At 30.8% G+C, this 22,745-nt stretch overlaps 8 protein-coding genes across 14 annotated transcripts in view; 4 read left to right on the top strand and 4 right to left on the bottom strand.

The window, feature by feature from the left end:
• LOC143151657 (uncharacterized) overlaps positions 1-1,518 on the top strand; it is a 29,649-nt gene extending 28,131 nt beyond the window's left edge. Inside the window, exons 9-10 of the mRNA XM_076321006.1 lie at positions 137-472; positions 1,001-1,518. Of these exons, the coding sequence (XP_076177121.1) occupies positions 137-472; positions 1,001-1,417 (753 nt within the window). The 3' untranslated portion in view covers positions 1,418-1,518. The remainder of the gene's footprint in view (positions 1-136; positions 473-1,000) is intronic.
• Positions 1,519-2,220: 702 nt separating this feature from the next.
• Positions 2,221-4,568, top strand: LOC143150874 (uncharacterized). Its single transcript, XM_076319421.1, has 5 exons — positions 2,221-2,479; positions 2,584-2,821; positions 3,001-3,158; positions 3,224-3,400; positions 3,656-4,568. The coding sequence occupies exons 2-5, from the start codon at positions 2,637-2,639 to the stop codon at positions 3,811-3,813; spliced, it is 678 nt and encodes a 225-aa protein (XP_076175536.1). The 5' UTR covers positions 2,221-2,479; positions 2,584-2,636; the 3' UTR covers positions 3,814-4,568.
• An 863-nt stretch (positions 4,569-5,431) lies between these two features.
• Positions 5,432-7,137, bottom strand: Pex11ab (peroxisomal biogenesis factor 11ab). Its single transcript, XM_076320383.1, has 3 exons — positions 6,587-7,137; positions 6,185-6,300; positions 5,432-6,109 (listed from the first exon to the last, which is right to left on the bottom strand). The coding sequence occupies exons 1-3, from the start codon at positions 6,640-6,642 to the stop codon at positions 5,586-5,588; spliced, it is 696 nt and encodes a 231-aa protein (XP_076176498.1). The 5' UTR covers positions 6,643-7,137; the 3' UTR covers positions 5,432-5,585.
• A 113-nt stretch (positions 7,138-7,250) lies between these two features.
• Positions 7,251-9,410, bottom strand: Arl6ip1 (ADP-ribosylation factor-like 6 interacting protein 1). 3 transcript variants are annotated; one of them, XM_076320388.1, is made up of 6 exons: positions 8,967-9,410; positions 8,756-8,787; positions 8,447-8,580; positions 7,888-8,125; positions 7,702-7,786; positions 7,251-7,594 (listed from the first exon to the last, which is right to left on the bottom strand). In XM_076320388.1, exons 2-6 carry the CDS (start codon positions 8,780-8,782, stop codon positions 7,494-7,496), a joined length of 585 nt encoding a protein of 194 aa, XP_076176503.1. In that variant the 5' UTR covers positions 8,783-8,787; positions 8,967-9,410; the 3' UTR covers positions 7,251-7,493. The 3 variants fall into 3 exon arrangements, with proteins under 3 accessions (XP_076176503.1, XP_076176502.1, XP_076176501.1); XM_076320387.1 differs by having other exon boundaries at positions 7,253-7,594; positions 8,756-8,837; positions 8,967-9,028; XM_076320386.1 differs by lacking the exon at positions 8,967-9,410 and having other exon boundaries at positions 7,300-7,402; positions 7,484-7,594; positions 8,756-8,957.
• Positions 9,002-10,981, top strand: LOC143151341 (ubiquitin-conjugating enzyme E2 S). 3 transcript variants are annotated; one of them, XR_012993291.1, is made up of 6 exons: positions 9,002-9,223; positions 9,370-9,517; positions 9,962-10,152; positions 10,302-10,430; positions 10,506-10,708; positions 10,813-10,981. XR_012993291.1 is itself a non-coding variant. In XM_076320384.1 (5 exons), the coding sequence occupies exons 1-5, from the start codon at positions 9,206-9,208 to the stop codon at positions 10,656-10,658; spliced, it is 639 nt and encodes a 212-aa protein (XP_076176499.1). In that variant the 5' UTR covers positions 9,004-9,205; the 3' UTR covers positions 10,659-10,981. The 3 variants fall into 3 exon arrangements, 1 of the variants encoding a protein (XP_076176499.1); XR_012993290.1 differs by having other exon boundaries at positions 10,810-10,981; XM_076320384.1 differs by having other exon boundaries at positions 9,004-9,223; positions 10,506-10,981.
• Positions 10,982-11,844: 863 nt separating this feature from the next.
• On the bottom strand, positions 11,845-13,870 carry Ref1 (RNA and export factor binding protein 1). The gene is made up of 5 exons (XM_076319851.1): positions 13,545-13,870; positions 12,910-13,047; positions 12,578-12,725; positions 12,153-12,293; positions 11,845-12,066 (listed from the first exon to the last, which is right to left on the bottom strand). Exons 1-5 carry the CDS (start codon positions 13,752-13,754, stop codon positions 11,954-11,956), a joined length of 750 nt encoding a protein of 249 aa, XP_076175966.1. The 5' UTR covers positions 13,755-13,870; the 3' UTR covers positions 11,845-11,953.
• Positions 13,871-14,351: 481 nt separating this feature from the next.
• On the bottom strand, positions 14,352-15,653 carry Sel (canopy family protein seele). Its single transcript, XM_076320224.1, has 5 exons — positions 15,514-15,653; positions 15,346-15,436; positions 15,130-15,245; positions 14,840-15,046; positions 14,352-14,701 (listed from the first exon to the last, which is right to left on the bottom strand). Exons 2-5 carry the CDS (start codon positions 15,434-15,436, stop codon positions 14,510-14,512), a joined length of 606 nt encoding a protein of 201 aa, XP_076176339.1. The 5' UTR covers positions 15,514-15,653; the 3' UTR covers positions 14,352-14,509.
• A 402-nt stretch (positions 15,654-16,055) lies between these two features.
• On the top strand, positions 16,056-21,554 carry LOC143151030 (protein dispatched). Of its 3 annotated transcripts, none has more exons than XM_076319757.1 (11): positions 16,056-16,092; positions 16,941-17,033; positions 17,197-17,334; positions 17,410-18,093; positions 18,178-18,565; positions 18,642-18,843; positions 18,924-19,311; positions 19,400-19,978; positions 20,056-20,356; positions 20,425-20,725; positions 20,807-21,554. In XM_076319757.1, exons 2-11 carry the CDS (start codon positions 16,977-16,979, stop codon positions 21,039-21,041), a joined length of 3,273 nt encoding a protein of 1,090 aa, XP_076175872.1. In that variant the 5' UTR covers positions 16,056-16,092; positions 16,941-16,976; the 3' UTR covers positions 21,042-21,554. The 3 variants fall into 3 exon arrangements, with proteins under 3 accessions (XP_076175872.1, XP_076175871.1, XP_076175870.1); XM_076319756.1 differs by having other exon boundaries at positions 16,073-16,231; XM_076319755.1 differs by having other exon boundaries at positions 16,073-16,231; positions 16,941-17,114.
• Positions 21,555-22,745: the final 1,191 nt, after the last annotated feature.

The following is a 22,745-nucleotide window of genomic DNA, read 5'->3' as shown; positions in this document are numbered from 1 at the left end:
TTATTTAAAGATCAAAAACGAAAGGTTTCCGCGAACACTTTCCCATTTTTCATTTTTGTCGTCTGGAACTTTCTACCTTCTTACGCTTCAGCGACTTGAAGTATACTGGACAGTGGTAATCTTTTCCTTTTTACAGTTTTATCGTTATCAGAACGAGCCGGTTAACGTTAACACCATTTCACGACACGGCAACAACATCGTGTCACCCAGAAGACAACGACGTTTCAACGACTATTCCGAGAGGAATGTATCCGAGGCGGTGATCGCGATGCAGAAACTGCAAAAACTGAAAGAGCTACAAATTAAACGGGACATCAGCGAGAGATACTATTCGCAACAAATGAAACGATTGATCGATGAACATTATTTGGGTCGGAGGATGCTCCCACCTTCGTTCAGGCTCCAGAGGAGATTACAAAGTGCCAGCTACCAACCGCTCATCGAAGATCGAGAGAAAATCGTACCGTCCAAAGTATCGAGAAACGAGTCACTTTACAAAACGAACGTTCGCGTCGATTAAGAACAAAATTTATCGTTTTTTCGGACAATTTTCTCGAAATTCGTAAAATTAAAAAGTCGATCATTCCCGTTTTAAATCGTGTGTCGTTCGAAATAATCAAAGTATACTTTGAGGGGTATACGAACGAGGGTAATTTGAAAACTACGCGTACGATCTTAACTATAAATACGTTCGATAAAAATTCTACAGCGTTAAGTGTAGATATTTTCTCTTGTTTAATTCACACGGGAGGTAATTGTTCTCGTACCCCCACTTAGTTTATTTCGACCAATACATAGGTATCGTTCTTTAATAAAATTAAACACCGACTGCTGAAACATTACGAGGAGAAAATTGTCGATCAAGTAACACGGTCGAAAAGCTTCTCGTCTTATTTTCGACCCGAAATTGTTTCGACGCGGACGTTTATCGGATTAAATACGGCGGAGTGTTGATCTGGCTATGTTCCAATCCAGCGGATAATCGATAAACACCTTTCAGAGCTTGGAACCATGTGGTACAATGACGACAATCACGAAACTGGATTGTGGGTGTATCCAAAAAACAACGAGGACAATCTTTACGATGGGGAAGGCTCGCATACAGAGGAAGAACTGCAACAAAGCGCCGAACGACGGGCGTCTGTTGAAGTTAACGTTATCGAATCCTCAGGAGCACTTGCTCACGTCGTTGGAGCAGAACAAGGACATGCAGCGGTTGGAATCGAAGAAACGGCTCTTCGTGGACCCGCGATCGTACCCGAAGATCCCTTCGGTCGACGACGATGACTTCGAGACGGAGATCGAGAAACCAATTAACGCTCAGGAATTGGAGGTCCCGGATCGCGTGTCAAGAAGCGTGTCAAGGAGCGTGTCTCCTTGTGAAAAGTTGAGCGACACGTCGATAACCTCCATTTGAAGAAACCATTTTCTATTTTCTTTTCCGTTTTTTCGGTCTCATTCCACAAAATTGTACATTTACCATCGATAGCAATAAAGTGTCTCTATACACCCCCTCTGGATCTTGTTCCTGATGAAATTGTGTTAAACTCTGCTGGCAAAAATGATCCTTGCAACTGCTGGAGGCTGAAATAAAGAATCCTCCGTATCTGTCCTCGATGGTACGAACATGACGAGAAGACCAGTTACTCCGAACCTCCTGAGAGCGTTAACTACTATGAGGAGGATCAGTTTTCTTAGCGATCTTCTGATCAGTGAGATGATAGACAAAAGCTTCTGTACCCATGAGTGCTGCGGTGTGGGACTCACACTTACAAGGTAAGGACCCCTAATCAACTTCGATTAGGATGTGTCTTTACAGAACGATAAAGAATACTGTACATTGAAGTGTTCCTCTCTCATGTATTGAGAGAATATAGCGATAAAGAAAAATAATGCGAAAATCAAAGGGAAGGTTTCCAAATTAGTAAGCAAAAAATAACAAACTTTCCTCGCGGAAAGGATGTCACTTTATGACTAGCTATGGCCAACTTTCATCTAGCCAATAATTAACCAATGACCGAGTAATGTCTCTGCACCCTCCCTTCCCACGAACATTGCAATTTTTACTTCGACGAACGTGAAATCGTCCAACGAACACCGATAGCGAACCTATCGCAAACTTCGGGCCAAACTGCTCGACGTTTGCTCGTCGAAAATCTCGATAAATTACTCGTTGCTCGAAATGTCTCTGTAATACTCGAGAACACTCTCCTCGCTGTAACCATCGGTCGCAGGATGAACGACTTGAGAGTGACGACCGATTCCGTGGTCGCGCATATCGGTATCACGTTTCTGAACGCTGTGCTCCACTACACCCTTTACAAAGCTGTCGTTACCACGATCGTGCTACTCAAGGAAACGTTGTTCTGGTTTTTCCGAAAGGTGACGAGACGAAGCTGCGTCACGTGCACCGACGAATCGGATCGGTCCTCCACATTGTGTAACGTTTAGTCGTTGTTCTTCCGCGACAAAATTCTCGGTAAGTTCGACGTTTACGAAAAATTCGATCGTATTCTTCTCGTATCGATCGGATACTTCGAAGACACGTTAATTGTGAAATAATTAAATACTCTTTCGATATAGTGTTCGTGTAAAATTTTCGTGTCCCGCTCCGATCGAATTGTCATCGGTACGCGATGACCAACCCGTTGGAAAATTTCGTCTCGATCACTCACGATGACTATGCTTGGCCATCGTTGGTGCCACTTGTCGCAAAACCGACACAACCGCCGATGGACACCGGAACTCGGTTGTACACACCCAGAATCGATATCGAAGACTGCACGTGTAACGTTCACGGCCATTATAGCAACAAGGACAGGTATTGTACATACTGTATTCGTAATTATCTGTATAATTTGGCTGATAAAGGATTGGTAAATTTTTAAGATCGTACACGATACTTTTCAAAATGAAAGAGGCAATCGTGATAAACGCGTGTCTGTGAGAAACGATCGGAAGGGTTGCGAAAGAGAAACGATATCAAAGAAATATTTACAGATACAAGTACCTAGCTGAGAAGGAACGACAACTGTACGATCAATTCGTAAATGTTAATCGGGAAATGGTCAATCTGGCATCGGCAATGGTGGACAGCAATTGCGCGCCTATGGACGAGACGATGCGCAGTGTTTATAAGATAGATTACTCGAAAAGAGGTACGAAACTGTGTCGATGAAACAAAGATCTCCTATCTTGTGTAATTCGTCTCAATTAAATGCAGGTTTACCGATCGGCGAGTACAGACAGTTAATGGCTGCGCTCGATTCGCCATATTGTTCACCGTTTAAAAGGGAAGTTATGGGTATAAAAGGTGGTTACAGAGATCCTACTAGATTCCGATATACGGCTATCGAGAGACCACGCATTCAACCAGCCAAACCCTTCAATCTATTGGAAGGTAGAGATTGTACCCTTGCACGTCAGAGACTTAAAATAAAATCATTTGACTAGGATATACGAATATTTCTCAACGTTTCTTTAAGGAAAAAAGAAACACGGTTTCTTTATTTAAGAAACAAAAACGAAAAAATAGCTTCGTAGACGAATATTTATAGATTCTGACTCAACTCTCGTAGTCTCCATAGGCTAAGCGTTCTTAATGAATATGTTAATTTTAAAACGAGGTCTTCTCAGCATAGAAATGCGTATTTAGTTCCAGAATCTTTCTCACTGTGGGAGGAACCTTTCACCGGTCGCTCGGAGTACGTGGACACTATCTCCAAGATGGGTTTAAGTAACATAAAAAACCGACAACAATATCTGGAACCACTACCTTCGTCGAGAAGAAGATTCGGCGACTGCAAACTGTGACTTCTATCCCTTGTAAAATTGCAACCCTAGTGACTGCGGTAACGATTTCTAGAAAGAATCGTTGCGAGAAACGTTCAATTGCGATAAAAACGATTACACGGAAAATATTGGAAAATTTTATTGCACGAGAAATGTAAATAATAAATGTGTACGAGAAAAAAAAAATGCTCTTGTATCGTCAATGTCGCGAACCAATTAAATTTAAAACGACGAAGTTGCGCGTGCAAATCGCGATATTTCACATTTCGTACTTTTCTTTCTCTTCGTTTACATCAATGTTGACAAACGTTCAACGACGACAAATTCTTACTGATTGTTCCACACAGAGTATGGTCGTAATCTTTTTAAGAGAAAGTCAACACACCGATAAAAAGGTGAAATTAAATTGTTACAAAAAATAATAGTACTTTAACGCGATCTATATAACGCACGAGTTTCTTTCGAAGAAACGCAACTATTACTTAGCAATTAAACCCATTGCACGAGATATAATTATCGTTCGCATGATGTAATATATGTATTAAACGCATATTACATAAACGCCTTACAAATAGAAAAATGCAAGTCTTACGTTACTCCAACTCGATTTCACTCCGGTAGTTAGAACGTGAAACAAGATCCGTTTTACATTTCGTTAAATTATACAAATATAAAATACACAAAATTGCATACAGTCATATGCATTATAAAAGTTTTCTATGTTACGATAATATATTTATTCTTGTACCATAAGAAACTACTCGGTTTGTGACCGATTAGCTCGATATTATACACAACGAATAATACTTCTAAAAATTATAACTATTTATCAAATAGATTCTAAGAATGATAATGTAGTTCTTACAGTATATTACTTTCTATTACATACGTATACTAAATAAGACTGGAATGTATAACTTCAGCTATTTCTATTGCACAATATTGTAATGTTTATTTTGTATTATTTATATGGACACATAAACCTGAGAAAGGCCTAATTTAAAAAATTAAATACTTATTATATTACAGTAACGTCTTATTGTTAAGATTTTATCAAATATTTTAATTGTAAGTACTTATTACTATAGACTTTATCAAGAAACATAGTTAATATAAATGATTGTACCATGTTTTTAATTCTTCAGCTCTTAAATCAATAGATGAAAGTACAGTGATATCAGCTGCTTGGTTCATGTATTGTGACATATTGGGTATTCTTTTAATGTACTATACTTATAAGCATAAATTACTTATTCAAGAAGGATCTGTACCCATGTTAACAGAAATTATTGCCTATTATTTTTCAAACTGATAAATGCAACAAATTTTTATTACTTAAAAAACATTATAAATTAAAATCAAGCTTTATTCGTAATTAAATATATTTTCATAAAAATATAATTCAGAACTAAGCACATATAAACATATTCTTCCAACTTTTATCCCGATGCTTTTTATACAATAACATTTTTTTGGTTTTACATATTAAACTTTTTGTACTATTTTTAAAACATTAGAAATTTTTTTAAAACTGTACTAAAAATAGATCACAATGTAATTATTTAAATATCACAGTACTATTATTGTATTATATTTTAAAATATACATAATATATATGTTAAAAATAGATAAGACACCCCAAGACCTGTATAAAAATATTAATTAATTATATGTGTATGTGCGCGCATATGATGAGCATATGTGTATCAATCATATATTGTTTTACTTTTAATTAAAAGGTTTTGTAATATTTATCATACATATAAAAAAGTAATCCATTGTACATAAAGGTTTTAAGATGGTGTTAATTTATATAACGGATAAATTAGTGTATAAAGACCTACAACTGAAGAAATGACACCAAATATACCTATTGTTCCAGGAGAAAATTTGGTAAAACCTAATGCTGTTAATGGAATAAATAAATCACATCCATTTTTAATCATATCCATTACAACATCTTTGTGATTTCTCAAATGCAATAACATTTGGTATTGCTTCCATGTATCAACTAATTTTGGTGTTTTCAATAATATATCTTTTCCTTCGCGTTCCAAGATTTTAATAATTTCATAAATATCTCTTGTAAGGTTCATAATAATACTCATTAACCAATATTTATTAGCTACTTTGCTCCACTTTTCAATGTTAATTCTTAACAATCCCACACGACCAATCCAAATTATATGATCTGCCAGTAGAAATAGAGCATTAGCAATTTTTGATAATATCAAAGTAACTCTTATGCCTACATCTGGATATTTCATCAGTTTTGAGGCAGAGTATAAACTGTCCAAACACCTTCCAAGGCGTAATACTAAAATAAAGTGAAAGTAAAATGTTAGTAATAGTATTAATTGCACTAAAATTTGAAATATCAATGAGAGAGTACATTTTCTAAATGAACTAAAAGTATATTCCAAACTTCGCAAAATTTCTGCAGAATGTTGTGTAGTACGAGTATTTTGAGCATAATACCAATAAGCTCTACTTCCGTACTGCAGCAATCTGTAAAATATTATTAATACATAATTAAACCTGTTAGATGAATGATATTACATTAGATTGAATTTTAAAACAAAAATTTTTTACTTAAATGTAAGTATGTATACAAAAATTATTTTCTGGCTATTAAAATACAATATTATGAAAAGAAAAATTGTTTAATGTTCAAAGTAATGAAGAATAGGTTATTTAGCACATAAAACTTGAATTTTTCAAAAATTAGAATTAATTAAAAAAAGAAATGTCACTTAATATACAGAAAAATTCTTAAAAAGAAAATACCACATACCTGATAATTCTGTCTCTGCCTACTGTCTGTTCATTTAACTTTAATATTATATCCATGATTCTTCTTTGTAATATATTTTATTACAGGAACGAATAACTGTATTAAATTATAAACCAAAAACTGTTCAACTCAAGAACTTGATTGACATAAAATTTGTTTATAACCATACACAAGTAATTAATTTAAATACTAATTAAACTGCACAAAGTAACGTAACCCAATTGAAGTATTTAATACGCAAAACAAGTCCTTTTCACTTACAATTATTGAAAAATTTATATTTGTAATTATTCGTAGCATAATAAAAAATTTCATGTCATTCTACTCATATTTGCTTTGAATAAAAACTGGTTGATCAAAGTGCACATATAACAAACGATACAATCGTGCTATTTGTGCTATCAGCGCCACCTGTTTCAATCGTTGAACCCGCGGTTTTTGAACATTTTAGTAATTTAACATAGAAATTGTCGTAAATATACTTAACATTACATAATACATGATGCAACACACATTACATGTAATATAAATATAATAATATATAACAAAAACAACTTCGAACAATAAAAATTTATCACAACTAAATCACATGGATGCTATTAAGTACAATTTTTCAACTTAAATAAACACTGATAAAATATGGAATAGCTTTACTAAAATTGATGAGTGAAGAACCAGAGTGTAAATACATTTATGGTATAAAAGTACGATGAAAACAATTCATTATATTAGATATTGCACAAAATGACACAACTATGAAAATGCATAATCTACCTTATGATAATTATACTTTTTAAGTACAAAGCCTATATTTTCCTAGTTATGAATTAATAAGTTAGGATTTTAATTATTTCGAATAAAAACTCTTATAGAGGATAAAGATAAAGCGATACATACAAAACGATGATTATGATTTTTTAGCATGAGACAAATAATCGCGTACAAACGTTATAGCTGACATTGCACGTCCTTTGTGTCTGAGTCCTGGCATAAGTAAAATAGTGTTCACTGTAACATCACCATAGAATAGAATTGACTTTATCATATGTACATTATAGAATAAAATATTACATAATACATATACTATATTCTGAAATACGCTTTACAAATGTTACCTGCAATGTAAAATAGAAGTAAATTGTTAATAGTACTTCCGATCCATGTACAAATAATGAGGCAAGTTATTATTCCTGCATAATACTGGAACATAAAAAGAATATAGTTTAAAGTAATCTTTTTGCTCAAATATTATACCTAATGTATCATTATACATGTAGTAAATATACAATCTATCAGCTTACAACGTGAGGACGATCGTTTCGTGTTTGTAACATTGATCTCCATAGACTTTGTAATTGTAAAATTGTTACAGACAAATTTTGACAAATTTCATTCAACTTTTTCTCTTTTTGACCTGTCCAGCTATTGACTGTACACAAAAAAGATGTCAGAGGTGGAACAAGATAATCGATCAAGGCCAACACAAGGAGTGATATAGATATTATTGTAAGTAGAGCAGGTTCCAAAACCCATATCAAACTATAAAGAAAAGAATTTTACAAACATGGAAAAATCTTTAAAGATATTAAAAATGTATACAAGTAATAAATAAAAACATTACAGAGTACATTATATAAATACATTACTAAATGCAATTTTCAAATTAATATCAATTATAATTAGTTATAACTTTGTAAATTAATTACTAAGAATTCCTGAAAATAATACAAAAAATTTGAAATATACCATAAATATAAATAAAAAATGCTGTTTTTAGAAATTTATTTCATAAATTTTAAAAAAAGATATATAATTTGTAAGAACAAAACACAAGCATTCATATACAACATTTTCACTCACAAGAATATTGTGCTTGTAATTCCAACTATAAGCCCAGGGTTCCAAGAACGTTCCCATAATAGAATGGAGTTCAATGGAAGTATTACTTCACGCCAGCATTCCATTCTACGCTTTAATTGTTTCATATGCTTTTCCTAAGATAAAATTATATTGTTAGAGAACAAAAATGAGTGTCACTGTCATTGATTTTTCTACCACAGTAAATGTATATGATTTAGTGCACAGGACAATGTCTAGCCAAATGTTAAATGAAACACATTATACGTTCTTAATACGCGTAAAATACAAACAACATGAATAAAATCTTACCCGCTCTGTTCCCGCACTATCAGTCATCCTGTCTAATATGTAACGGAGTATTTAAATTTGTTCTGACCAAAGGTAGAATATTCTATGACACAAACTCGTAATTAAGTGAAAGTTACAGTACAACACAATTATTATTTATTTGCATTATTTAACTTTATACTTTTTTAGATTTAATCATATCTTGTACTTTAATTCGATTACTGTGACATACCTTCGGCAAAAGTCAGAGACGCCAGATACTTTTTGCTTGAAAACACACGAAATGACGAAGATCGACTTCTAACTTCGAGATTATTGTAACTCGCACGCGATTGGCTGTCAGTTCAAAATGTTGGTTATTGCAGGCGATGCTGTGCTGATGTTGTGACGTTAAAGATTTTCTAACAGTATACTCCAAACAATCGCGTCCTGAGCGCGTTTAGTTGAAATTTTGTTCAAAATTTGCTAAATATGGCTGCTGTAAGTTCTGTAAGTACTCTATGACATGTATTATTTCGTAACTAAAAACTTTAACGGCGGTACTTCTTGTTTATTTTCTGGTTAAGGAGACAGGTTTCTCCTAATGTATCTTACTTTCAGTATATTGAACTGCGTACAATAATTTACTTTTTTAGATATCAAATGTCGAAAACTTATCTCCACAAATTATTCGGCGTGTAGCCAAGGAAATGAGCGAATTAGCAGCACAACCACCCGAGGGTATTCGTGTTATTTTGAACGAAGAAGATGTTACTGACATTCAAGCTATTATCGAAGGACCCTGTAAGATTAAATCTCACGTAATAACCATCCTCGCAAAATCTAAATCAAATAATGCGTACTATTTAGGCAGTTTTATAGTTATCGAACCATAACCTATTAAATGTCAATTATACCTGTATATATACATGCACACATCTATAAATGTAGGTTTGTTTTTATTAATTACAAACAAATCTATATTTACAAACTGAATTTAAGAAATTGTCTATTTCTACCATTCCTAAACAATTAAATTTGTAAAATTTATAAAACTTTATTTGTTTCTTAATGTATTTTTAAATATCTTACACATTAATCTATAATCTATTATTATTAGAAACCTGTATTTAATGTTCATTGATATCTAAGCTTGTAGTTGATAATTCACTTCACTGAATTCTATATATATTTGTATAGAAGATAATAATATTTATAAATTAAAATATCATTTTTTTTTTAAACCAGTGGGAACGCCATATGCTGGCGGTTTCTTTAGAGTAAAATTAGCTCTCGGCAAAGACTTTCCTCAAGGACCACCAAAGGCATTTTTTCTTACAAAGATTTTTCATCCAAATGTTGCGAAAAATGGAGAAATATGTGTCAATACTTTAAAAAAAGATTGGAAATCAGATCTCGGAATTAAACATATATTACTGGTAAGCTGTAAATGATTAACAAATGAATAACTACAAATATACTTAATTAACTAACATAATATATGTAAACTATTTGTATTAGTTTATTGTAATAAAGCTAAACCAGCTTCAGAAAGATATAACTAATATTTATAAATTCTTATTTTCAGACTGTAAAATGTCTCTTAATAGTGCCAAATGCAGAATCTGCTTTAAACGAAGAAGCTGGTAAATTACTTCTACAAAGGTATGATGATTACTCGGAGCGAGCAAAAATGATGACAGAAATACATGCACAGGTAATATAGTACTAAAAGTTATATTAGCTCACACATATACCCAATGATAAATAATGTGTGATGAACTTGTCTCAGGGAGGTGGAAAAGGCTGCAAAGCAGGTCTGGAAAGTTGTGCTTCCTCTGAAGTTGGAGGATCTCTCCCAAAAAAACATGCAGGAGATAAAAAACTATCAGCGGAAAAGAAAAAAATGTTAAAAGACAAGAAGAGGACACTCAAAAGATTATAAGAAAAATCGACGTCATTTATCTATCTTTTATAATTTAAAACACTGGTGTGGTAATGTTGCCTCTATTGTACACAATTATTGCATAGTAAAAATTTATTATCTAAACTCGACTGATCTTATTATTAAGTATTTAGAAAATTAATAATTCCAGAAGCATTGATGAATGACTTCCTAAGATACAAACAAGTACAACTCTGTAGTGATCTACTTTACAATCAGGAGTGGAAAATAATTTAGCCCACTCTGTGGTATCTATTAGCAAATATTTTTACAAATGTACAAAATGATACCTCGTGTGATTATTTAAATAAAGAATGTTCAAGTAAAAATTGTGCATTTTGAATATTTATAATTACCAGTCTGTTATGACTTCTTAATATTTCAGTACTTTATAAACCATATTTTTACAGGTTCTATTTAAATAAAAATTCTATATTTTTAGAAAAGTGAAAAATTGATTCAAATACGAATCTCTGATTAGGTGGGAAATAAAAATTATTTCATTCTCAAGAATATTGTTATTTATTAGATAATGACTCGTCAGTTTCTTTGCTTCAGTCTTGTACCACTGCAATGCCATTCATACGCTGCATGAATAAAAGCGTATACATTGTCTTACAAGCCCATTACTGCACAATAAAATATTTCATTAGTAGTTGACTAGATAACAGTATGTCACAGCCTTATTCCACTATGAGTTATCAACTACACATAATGGCAGTTTTTATTACTCATAGTAAAAAAACAATTCAGTAAACATAATTTACAAAGATATGATACTAGTACATATAGTAATTGACACATAGTATATAACAGGATGTTCTACAAGGTGTAAACTAAGTTCAAAAATGGATATTTAAAAATTTTCAATAATTCACGAATCAAAACTAAATTAGATTGAGGGCTAGAAGCACATTCTGTACTTTGATAAACAACAACTTTTAAAGATGAATTTTACTGTATTTTTCATCTGATAACCACACACGCACGATAGTACATACAAATCCATACAGTCTTTACATTATAACTTTTCATTTTTTTGTTACGATATCATAAAAAAATCTATGAACTCCTATAAATCATCTTTCTTAAGAATCTGTAAAATTTGTATGTCAATTTCCAGAGAAAACGTCAAAAATAAAAAAGACTCATTTAAAAGAAATTTCTTATAACATTTTGCTAATGATACAGTTATACTTATTTTTATATATTTTCATGAAAATTAGGGAAACACATTTTATTGTGTTAAGTCAGATCAGAACAAAATCTTAAGAGTGTGAAGGTTTGTGACGTTGTTACTTTACTTCTTTCACATAAGCTTCCAATTCGGCATCTAGTTCTTCAGCGGTGGGAGTTTTCGTTGCTTGTCGACTGCCTCCTCTACCACCACGTCGACCAGTTCCGCGTCCTTCAAAAAAAGTAATAAAAAATTGTTATCATACCTCAGTCTTGGTAATTTATTTTCAATTATTTTAAAATAATTAAATCATATACCTCTTATAGATCCTGCTCCACGATTGCCCCTAAAGCGGGACTGAGGTCTCTGTGTATAATTACTGCCGGTAAGTCTTGGACCTCCACGGATAGACGTGACTGGTATTTCAGAGGTAGCAACTTGTATGTTCATTTCACGACCTGCCGATGTATATCACACATTGCAATAATAAACGTGAATAGTTGTGCAAATTATAATTCACAATAACTTCTTTGAAATTTGTTTTTCTTTAATTTCATCCCATCCCATGTTGGAGTGTATACAGAAGAATAAAAGAGAAAATGCTCAAACTGTATGTTGCTAGGTATAAACTGGAGACCAGATTAATTAGTGATACTGAAACCCTAAATATAGGTGGAATTTTATAATTAAAAAGAGAGATTCAAAGAAAAATTGAAATTCAATTATAAATTTAACTACACACCATCTAGTGGTACGCCATTATATTGTTTCATTGCTTTAATGGCATCTGCTCTTCTTTCAAATATAACATCTGCAGATCCTAAAGATCGACCTGACCTATCATAATGTACTGCCGCTGACTTCAAAGGACCAAATTCACTAAATAATTCCTAAAAATACACAAATACACATGTAATTATAATAAACTTTTATTACATTTGTTTTACATTAAACATTAACATTCCTTAGAAAATGTTTGACATTAATTATTTAAAAATATTTTACGAACAATTATAAATTATTATGATAAATATATTTATGCATGAAACATTAAAAATTTCCTAGTAATAGTACCTGAATGTCTGAATCTGACACACCGAAGTCCAGATTAGATACAAGGAGCTTGGTTGTTCCTGTACTACCTATTGCACTTCTGCCAACCTTTTTTACTCCATCAAACATGTCATGTTTCCAAGCACTGTTTACATCGCCCTATGAATGAAAATTATATTTATTACTTCCTACCATAATTGAAATTGAATCATATTTAAACTATTCAAATCGCGCTAATGTATTATAAAGTTTAAGTTATTTTTCTTGCTACACAATTCAACTAATTCAAACGTTTCCGTTAGTGATCAACCGAGTAAACATATAAAAAACGATACACATAATCGTCCTTAAAACCAACGACCTAATATACGTATGTGATAAAAACGCGACTGTGATCATTTTCAAGGACCTTTAAAAGTAAATAAAACATTTGTTCTAGCAATCGTATAAAAAAGGCTCGAATAATATTTTTGTTTCAAAAGACTATTTTGCTTTGGTGTACGATCATTAATCTATCCTCAGAATAAAGTATTTGATATACGGATCGTTTAGGGCGGAAGTAATGCGATAGGTTGCAATATACGACCACGTGACAGAGTATATACGGTATCAAGCGTAAAAATTCTGTCAAAATAAAAACAAATATAATTCCTCACCCTTGTATATGGAAGAGTACTTCGTGTAATGCCACCACGACTGCGTCCCCGCATGACGCCACCACCAACTCTTTGAGTTCTGCGTGCTCCTCTGCGAGGTGAATTACCGGCACCTCTTCCACGTCTGCCACCGCCGCCGCGTGGTCTAGTGCCTTTGTTTTGCTTGATAATGTCGTCGAGGCTCATTTCTATTTTATCCACCATCTTCATTTGTGCTAGCTTTCGTGTAATGACACTACTACGCGAAAATCAGTAAAACCAACCTCTTTCGTCTTCGTAATGATGGCGGCGAACGAAGACGAAACAAGCGCGCACAGAAACCTGGGTATAAAGACCGTTGGTCATGAGAATATTTCTCAGATGTGCGAACTGTACATTAAACTATCTCTGGTGACGCCCTCAAAGCCTACCACCAGAGGGCTACGAACAGCAACCAATTTTTGCAACTTTTCTACTGCTGACATCTATTTCTTTCAAATAACAAAATCTATTTAATCCGAATATTTATGCATTTAAGACAAAATTTAAATCTCTTTCCTTTTTTTTCTATAGTCAAATATTAATTTCAGTTCTACAATCCGACGATCGAAGCACTCTCTACCAATGTGTTATTTGAACGATTGGATGTAACTGTTTTTTTTAAATTCAGATGCGGTATAAAAATATTTTTACAGATGCATGTTTGCATTCATACATGATATTCACAGCAATGCGGCAAGTTTGCAATGTTTAGAAAATAAACATTGTTCTCCTATATTACATAACTAATGAATTATACTTATTTAAATTAAAATCAAATAATTTGATTATTCTTTTATGTCTATGTTTATTTATCATATATTTTGTGCTTTATACACTGTACCTCCTTAAAATATATTACATTATTTAAGTAATACATTTCATTTTTCACTTTCTGAATATCAAAAATATATTAATACAAGTATGTTAATTTTTCCTATATAATATTATAATTCATCATTTTCTTCATATAAGTAATTTTGCTCTATATCATCATCATCATCATCATCTTCATGAGCAAAATCTGTAGGATTGCACAGCTTTGTAACATTTGTGCACAATTGACGTTTAATATTATCTTCTTTACGAGTGAACAATGAAATTATAGAATCTTCAAATTCTTCTACCAATCCTTCACACTGAAATATAACAAAAACTTTAACAAATATTTAAATATAATATTATAAATTATTTTATTTAATTTTTGATACAAGTTGAAAATAATTTATCATACTTATTAAAATATTAAAATATATAATTTATAAGAAAGCACTTACATAATACTTTAAACTTTTATTCATATCACCATCTTGAATAATATCAACTTTGCTCATTTCTGGATTCATACTACCAGATGGACTCATGAGATTTAGAATTGTTAACTGACCATTTGACTTATATGTTGCTCTTACATAATCCGACATTTTATCACAAATACTGTCTAATACATCAGATATGTGTACTTCAGATTGTGCAAGTGGAATCTTCAAATAAAACAGTTTATTTAAAATCACACTTTTAGCATAAAAATTTATATTCAAAAATTATTATTAAAATTAAAAATTACCTTTTTATGAATAACATTACCTTCTGCGTCTAATCTATAATTACCTATTTCAATTTCCCTTGAAGGATCAATTTTTGCTAATTCTTCCTCAACTTCCTTTACAGTTGTTCTGCAAACTATGTATTATTAATATTAATTTATTATAACTCTGATTTACAATTAAGATAAATATCTCCATTTCTTTACTTATACAAATTTAAAAATTGCTTTACTTACCTAAACACTTCAAAAAATCTTTATCAATTTCTACAGATTTAACAGATGTATTTAAAAATAAAATAGAAAACACCACTATTAAGCTTTTCATCTGTAATAAAAGTTTATTAATGAATTGTATTATAAATGACATGTAAATCGGCGGAAATGCTTTTAAAATGCACTTACATTGTATTTAATCAAGAAAGTAGACAATATTTATTTCGTTTACAAGCTAACGGCAATCTAATCAAACGTCTAATTCTTGTTGTAGGGCTATAGGCGAACACGTGTATGATACATATATGATATATGTAATGTCACACGATGTGATACACGAATGACTACTCTTTACGTGTAAGTAAAGAATGCCAACATAAAAATATTCAAACAATAGCAAGAATTAAAATGTACTACAATATTACTAGGCTACATTGTTAAATTATAAATCATTTTTTATTCAAATATTTCAAGTAAAACATCATATAATTTAACAATACATTAAATTTTTTTAATTCTTTATTCATGAAATACCACTTGACTAAATATTTTATCAAAATAATGATATAAAATGTTAATCGAAATTGATTTATATTTCTTTTTATTACATTTTAATGTTGTATTCTTTCAAATTCATCTTGCCTTTTCATATCAAAAGAAACTACAACTATAACTGTTCAAAGATTTATAGTACGCCATTGGAAATGTGTTTCTGTGCTTAATCATATATTCTTGGGTCAATGGATCGTCCCATTTGTTACTGCCGATGTAAACACGTGTATGCTACCCCTTTAAGTTGGAAGTCCATGTTGCTTTTTAAATTAAGAAGTCATGTCGAAAAGTTTCACATAAAAAATAAGATTCATTTATAAAATATTTCTTGAAGATCTTTGTTCGTGTAGTGACGGTAACTTTGATTTCTGCTGCATTTATATGTAATGTAAATTTGAAACTAATCTACGAGATGATTATACAAAAATGTTATAAATCTAATGGAAACTAATCTAAGAAAGGAACAAAATTGTACGAAACTTCAAACGAAAAAAGTTCATATTATATCTTTTATTCGTTCGGTTATATTCAAATGTATCTGTCAAAAGTTTCTCTTTGATAATATCATACTATAATATTTTATTTTTTGTGTGTGCCTGTTAAGTTCGAAAAAAGTTTAATAAATAATGCTATAACAACTTTGGAATTGGACGACGATTATGAATATAACAACGATATTGTTTCTATATTTATTTTATTATATTACTTTAATTGATAATACAATGTGATAAGTCAAAATAATAGAGACGAAAAGTCATAACACTTTATGTCAAAAAAAATATGATTTGAATGTGTAATTTTATTTTACTTTTTCTGTTATTAAAGAAAATACAGAAAAATTTTCTCAATTTTCTTATGTAACATTTTTTTTCTTTGAGATTTATTAAAAATATTCTTAAGAATTTAATAAACAGCAAATATATCAGAAAAATCAATCACTTTTATAAGAGATGACCAGTATTGTTTATGGATTGATTTGATCAAAATCTAATTGGATCTTGAAGTTTTTCCACAACAAAATTTTCTCCAATTTTTCTTGATTGCAATATTTTTCTTTTTTATAGGTCAGAAAGTAAAAATAATAGAATATAATTATCAAAATGGAAGTGTGGTGGTTTTCTCGCGTAATAGCTCATCATCCTTACACTGTTTTAATGGTAATTCTTATATTCTCTTCAACGTGCTTGATTGTTCCTTTAACTGTTAAAAAATTCCCAGATTTTTCTGATCCTCAATTAGTGAGTATATATAAATGAAAAATAATTATTATATATGTATTTATTTTTCTTAATTAATTTATTTTTTATTTATTTTGTTAAGGGCTTTGAAGCAAGAGGTACAACACTAGCCCAACGGCTTATTGCTTGGCAAAATTTGATGGAAGCAAGTAAACCAAGAGGACAACTTATTGATAATCCTTTAGAATATTATAATTATATGCGTCAATTAAATCAACAAGTAATTTTATAAAGAATCTTGTGTCATTAATGCATTATATTAAATTTTTATATAAATAATAAATTAATGTTTTAGAATTTACAGAATCCTGTTAACATACAAAATCATAGTTGGATCAACCAGGGCATTATTAGGAAAAAACCTAAAAACAAGAAAAAAGGAGAGAAAAAATATCAAAAACAAATAACAAGACTAGAAATAGATCAAATTGATGCTAAAGACAAATGGGAAAAATTGATAGAATTGAAAAACAAAAATAGATTAGATGTGGTAAAGGATTATAAGAGTCAAGATCATGTTGACAGTGAAAGTTTCTTTTGTAATTCGCCATCTTCTGCTTATGCACGTGTGGTTATTGGCAGAAACTCTGAAGATACAAATTTATGGTCAATGGAGGGTGTTTTAGCACAATGTCATATTGATGCAGAACTCAGATCAAATTCTCATTTTTCTTCCTTATGTCAAATGCAAATGGAACACAATGGTGCAGGACAAAAATGTTGCAGAAGTTGGTCACCAGCAAATTATGTTGCACTTTTATCTAATCGAAGTTCTTGTTTGGGTGTGACCGAAAATGATCTCAGTCGTGTAGAAACTCTTTTACAAAGATGTGTTTATTATTATCGGAACCTTCACTTGACATCAAATTGTGCAGAAGATTTAAATTGTCAAAGACACGTTCCAAGTGAATGTTATATGCATAATGCAGCTTATCATTTACTGCATTACTTATTAGATACTGATTTTATATCAGATCATGTAAGAAATTTAGTTATTGTATAATAGAAATTATTATTGACACTGGTATATTTTTTAATAAAATTTCTAATGTTTTTATTATAGCAGCAACATTCTCAAACTAAGTTTAATTCAACATTGAAATATGTCATGATATTTCTGCCAATTGCAGCAAGCTCTGCAACTTTAAATTTTTATAAAGAACTAAACAAAGATGGCTTATCTTATGGAAAATTTTGTATAAAAGGGATGCAACTAGGTTTAAAAAGTACATTATTTGATCGGTTGTTAGTATCAGATTCTATTCTGCTGCTTACTGGTTTTGCCTTTGTAACAGTTTGTATATGGGCGTATACCAGCTCTTTATTGTTAACTGTTACAACAATTGTTGCAGTAATTTTTAGTCTTGGCATTTCATATGCACTGTATACTTTAGTTTTGCATATTAAGTTCTTTCCATTCATGAACCTGTTGGCAATTGTTGTTGCTGTAGGTAAGGATTATATTTGATAAAAGGTTATATTTGATAAAAAAATATATAAAAAATTGCAATTTTATTAATTTTTCAGGAATAGGGGCAGATGATGCATTTATATATTGCAAAATTTGGGAGAGAGGAAAAGAACAAAAAATATCAGATGATGGATTAGTTAGATTAGTGCAAGAGACCATGAAACATGCTGTCCCATCTATGTTTGTTACATCTTTAACTACTGCAGTAGCCTTCTTTGCATCAGTTGTTAGTAATGTTACTGCTATCAACTGTTTTAGGTATACAGTTGTTTATATACCTGTTTTCTAAAGACGACAGTAATAAGAATTTACTTCTTACTAATAATTCGAACTTATAGTTTATTTTCAGGAATGACTGTTATTGCAAATTTTTTCTTGATGATTACTTGGTTGCCAGCATGTGTAGTATTGTCAGAACAATTTAATTTAAACGTTCTATCACCTGCAAATTATATAGTGCGAAAAATTATTCGACCGTCACAATTATTTGGACATAAAGTAGCACTAAATTTTAATACTTACCTAACAAAGATAGTAATTAATTTCCGATGGTATTGGTTATTCAGTTTGGGTACCATGGCAGTAATATGTTGTATCATTGTTTTTCAATACCCAGGCTTACAATTACCAGATACAGCTGAGTTTCAATTATTTGATAGCTCTCATACATTTGAACAATATGATTTAATATATTCCCGCAAATTCTGGTTTGAAAAACACGAAACAGTATGTACAAATAATTATAGTTTACAGCATCTTAATATACCAATTTTATTAAATTTCCCGAATAATTAATAAAAGACTATACTTTTAGATTGATAACGGAGATGTATTACCACTGAGATTTGTATGGGGCATAAAACCAATCGATAATGGTAATTATTTAGATCCTGACTTAACAGGTACACCAGAATGGGATGATTCTTTTGACTTATCACACCCAGAATCGCAATTATGGCTGGAACAATTTTGCCATAATTTACGAGCTCAATCCTTTTATCGTGATACTTTAGGACCTTTATTATCCAATTGTTTCATTGAATCATTACATAATTGGATGAAAAGACGTTGTGAAGATCCTATCGATTCGCGTATTAATTACATGCCATGTTGTGAACAAAGCACATTTCCATATAATGCTAGTGTGTTACAACAATGTGCAGCTGAAGCTAATGGAGAATTATATCGTACACCTTCGCACTTATGGGCTCATAATGGTGTTTTTGCCGGTTTAAAATTTTTAAACGAAGCAAATCTTACACAAGTACAAGTGTCAAATGAAACTAATTCAGTGATAATGCCAATACCTAAAATTAAAGTTTTAATTGTTGAATATAACAGTATATATAACTATAGCCTTTCCTTCTCAAGTATGAATCAATTCTTTCATCAGGTACTTATCTAAACTGATTGATTGATTAATGAAATATTACAATTTCAAGAATAAAAAGATTAATTATATCCTTATAGGTGGAAACTTGGATGCAAGATCAATTAAAAAATGCACCATTGGGTATGCAAGGTGGATGGTTTGTTAGTAGTTTAGAATTTTATGAACTACAACGAACATTATACGAAGGTACTCTTTGGGCAATGGGAGTTTCATTGGTCTTGGCCCTTATAGTACTAGCTTTTGTGACACTTAATCCTCTTGTCAGTCTATATGCAATTATAACAATTGGTGCAGCAATTATAGTAACAGTTGCTGGTCTTATTCTTTTTGGTTGGAAACTAAATGTTTTGGAAAGTGTTGCTGTATCCACAGCAATAGGTATTCATTGCACTATTAACTTTATTTTTTGAAAAATATATAATCTATATATATATATGCTATTTTAGGTTTGACTATAGATTTCAGTTTACATTATGTAGTAAGCTATAGAGCGTGTACTTCCAAAGAAAGAGAGGATAGAGTAAAAATGGCGCTAACACAAATGGGTGGTCCAACTTTAATGGCTTCTCTTACAAGTGGAGCTGCTGGAGCTCTTATGTTACCATCTTGTGTATTGGCATATATTCAAATTGGTATATTTTTATTACTCGTAATGGGTATAAGTTGGCTATATGCTACATTTTTTTTATGCCCAGTACTAGCTGTTATTGGTCCTTCATCTCATTTCGCCCAGTTTCAGTATCCAAGGTAAATGTCTCATAATTTATATTTCAGTATTCAAGAAAAAGAATAATTATCAAAGTAATTTCATACGTGTAATTTTCATAGATTAAATGTATTATGGAATTACCTTCGTAAAAACAAGTCTAGAAATGTGCCTGAAACAAGTACAGATAATAGTAGGATTAGAAGGAAAACTAGGGGAAGAGGAATGTGGTCAGAATCTACTTTAAGTACATCTAGTACAGTATGTCAATTCCATTGTAATGAAATAGAAACTTTTGCAAGACCACCACCATCACCGTCACTACCTCCATCTCCATCATCGGCGTTACTTTATTGAGACGCAGGTCGTGATATTTCTGTTATATTAGATGATATTGTTAGGAAAACCGATTATGGTATAGCATATAGTTTAAATTTTGAATCGATAAAGTTACTTATTTATGTGTAACTTGTGTCCTATATAGAGCTATGATCGTGTGTAACTGATGTGTCATTGGCTGTGTTTAAAATAGTCTTAAGATAATTATTTATATATCTGTGTATTATTAATATTCATTGGGCTTCCTATATCAGTTACGCATGTATATACACACAGTATCCATTGCGATACGAGAAAGGCTTCGGATGCCAAGTAAATCGCTAATTTTTTTAAATCTTACAATATATTTTAATTGTCAAGTTTTAAAAAAGTTATAAGCTGTTCTCTATGTTTACAAATATAACTTTAACGTGGCAACTAATGCTAATAAAGTATTACATTGTTAGACTTGCATTTACATATCTATAAATGCATTTTAATGTATTTTTTGTATATAATTTTTTTTGTAAAATCTTTTGTATTATTACATATGCTTCTATTTATTTTCATACAAACGAAAAATACTTACTATTTATAATTTACTGTTGACATTCATTTTAATACGCTTTAAAACATAATGTAAACAATTTTTTCTCAATTTTTTATACAATTTAGTGTATTTTGTAAGTCAGTTTGTTATAACTTGATATTTAAATAAAATTTTATAACTACTATAAGTTTTTCATATTGTTTTTTAATACATTTTATTTTATAATTTTGTTTTTATAGAAGAGCGAACAAATGTATTAATTTCAATATAGATTTTCAAATTTTGTAAATCGAGAATTGTCTACAGAGATTTTAATTTTAAGATCAAATGTTACTGTTATAATAAATATAAAAGAACGAATGAATTTATTGTGCATTCAAAAATAAGATTGTATCGAATCATTTATTACATTGGGCAATGCTTCCAAATTCATAAAATACAAGATGAATATGTATGTGTGAATATGAATATGTTTTTAAATTTAAGAATAAGTAACGGACTATGATATCGTACATAATTTCGTTCGAAGATTACCTATGATTATGAACTACACAAAGTACATACTAAAAAAAGACTGACAGATTTTTATAATTTTTATCAGTGGATGCTTCTAAGTATGTGAGACAATTTTGAAAAAAATTTCAAATTTATAAATGCTTGTTTGAAAATGTAGATTTCTTTTGACTTAATTAAAATGTCATAGATTAAAAAATACACATCAAATAAAGAACCGCCGAATTTATAAAACGGTATTTTAACAAGCGGCCTATTTGATTGTATTGCAATAATTTAATGATATCTTAATCAACATGTGTTTTATTCATATATCTTTTAATGGAACTTAGTGTTATAAATTATTACTTGTAACTCTAGGTAAAGCTCGACCTTTACAAACATTTTATTATTTAAAAAGTAAGGTACAAGTCAGCAATTTATGCAGTACAATTTCATGTTTTTAAACAAATACAAATATATACTATTAAAGAGAATCTGTTATTTCAGCGATTGTATATGTCTGTTCATCGATTATTCAGATATTTATAAAATAATATATGTAAGAGATATTAATATAAATGATTTAGAATGCCTTGGCAATCTTTGATGTACCTACATGTATTTGTGTATGTTATGCGTATGTTTACAATATATTATAGCGAGCTTACTATGTACGTTGAATAACTATTTCATGTTAA

Source organism: Ptiloglossa arizonensis, chromosome 9 (assembly GCF_051014685.1).
Source record: "Ptiloglossa arizonensis isolate GNS036 chromosome 9, iyPtiAriz1_principal, whole genome shotgun sequence".
Classification (NCBI taxonomy): domain Eukaryota; kingdom Metazoa; phylum Arthropoda; class Insecta; order Hymenoptera; family Colletidae; genus Ptiloglossa; species Ptiloglossa arizonensis.
This window is presented reverse-complemented; position numbering and strand designations above follow the sequence as displayed.

What these genes read in the sequence shown, in the direction of transcription:
- LOC143150874 (XM_076319421.1), top strand. Translation starts at nt 2,637, where the DNA reads ATGACCAACCCGTTGGAAAATTTCGTCTCGATCACTCACGATGACTAT. An exon ending in GATAGATTACTCGAAAAGAG is followed by an intron (nt 3,159 to 3,223) that starts GTACGAAACTGT and finishes AATTAAATGCAG; the next exon opens with GTTTACCGATCGGCGAGTAC. An exon ending in ACCCTTCAATCTATTGGAAG is followed by an intron (nt 3,401 to 3,655) that starts GTAGAGATTGTA and finishes ATGCGTATTTAG; the next exon opens with TTCCAGAATCTTTCTCACTG.
- Pex11ab (XM_076320383.1), bottom strand. Translation starts at nt 6,642, where the DNA reads ATGGATATAATATTAAAGTTAAATGAACAGACAGTAGGCAGAGACAGA. An exon ending in GGCAGAGACAGAATTATCAG is followed by an intron (nt 6,301 to 6,586) that starts GTATGTGGTATT and finishes AATATTTTACAG; the next exon opens with ATTGCTGCAGTACGGAAGTA. An exon ending in TTTTAGTTCATTTAGAAAAT is followed by an intron (nt 6,110 to 6,184) that starts GTACTCTCTCAT and finishes ACTTTATTTTAG; the next exon opens with TATTACGCCTTGGAAGGTGT.
- Arl6ip1 (XM_076320388.1), bottom strand. Translation starts at nt 8,782, where the DNA reads ATGACTGATAGTGCGGGAACAGAGCGG. An exon ending in ATTACAAGCACAATATTCTT is followed by an intron (nt 8,126 to 8,446) that starts GTGAGTGAAAAT and finishes TTTTCTTTATAG; the next exon opens with TTTGATATGGGTTTTGGAAC. An exon ending in GAAACGATCGTCCTCACGTT is followed by an intron (nt 7,787 to 7,887) that starts GTAAGCTGATAG and finishes TTTATGTTCCAG; the next exon opens with TATTATGCAGGAATAATAAC.
- LOC143151341 (XM_076320384.1), top strand. An exon ending in AGCTATTATCGAAGGACCCT is followed by an intron (nt 9,518 to 9,961) that starts GTAAGATTAAAT and finishes TTTTTAAACCAG; the next exon opens with TGGGAACGCCATATGCTGGC. An exon ending in TGACAGAAATACATGCACAG is followed by an intron (nt 10,431 to 10,505) that starts GTAATATAGTAC and finishes AACTTGTCTCAG; the next exon opens with GGAGGTGGAAAAGGCTGCAA.
- Ref1 (XM_076319851.1), bottom strand. Translation starts at nt 13,754, where the DNA reads ATGAAGATGGTGGATAAAATAGAAATGAGCCTCGACGACATTATCAAG. An exon ending in GTACTCTTCCATATACAAGG is followed by an intron (nt 13,048 to 13,544) that starts GTGAGGAATTAT and finishes TTTCATTCATAG; the next exon opens with GGCGATGTAAACAGTGCTTG. An exon ending in TAATGGCGTACCACTAGATG is followed by an intron (nt 12,294 to 12,577) that starts GTGTGTAGTTAA and finishes ATACATCGGCAG; the next exon opens with GTCGTGAAATGAACATACAA.
- Sel (XM_076320224.1), bottom strand. Translation starts at nt 15,436, where the DNA reads ATGAAAAGCTTAATAGTGGTGTTTTCTATTTTATTTTTAAATACATCT. An exon ending in AGATTTTTTGAAGTGTTTAG is followed by an intron (nt 15,246 to 15,345) that starts GTAAGTAAAGCA and finishes AATAATACATAG; the next exon opens with TTTGCAGAACAACTGTAAAG. An exon ending in ATAAAAGTTTAAAGTATTAT is followed by an intron (nt 14,702 to 14,839) that starts GTAAGTGCTTTC and finishes GTTATATTTCAG; the next exon opens with TGTGAAGGATTGGTAGAAGA.
- LOC143151030 (XM_076319755.1), top strand. Translation starts at nt 16,977, where the DNA reads ATGGAAGTGTGGTGGTTTTCTCGCGTAATAGCTCATCATCCTTACACT. An exon ending in CTGATTTTATATCAGATCAT is followed by an intron (nt 18,094 to 18,177) that starts GTAAGAAATTTA and finishes TTTTTATTATAG; the next exon opens with CAGCAACATTCTCAAACTAA. An exon ending in GGCAATTGTTGTTGCTGTAG is followed by an intron (nt 18,566 to 18,641) that starts GTAAGGATTATA and finishes TTAATTTTTCAG; the next exon opens with GAATAGGGGCAGATGATGCA.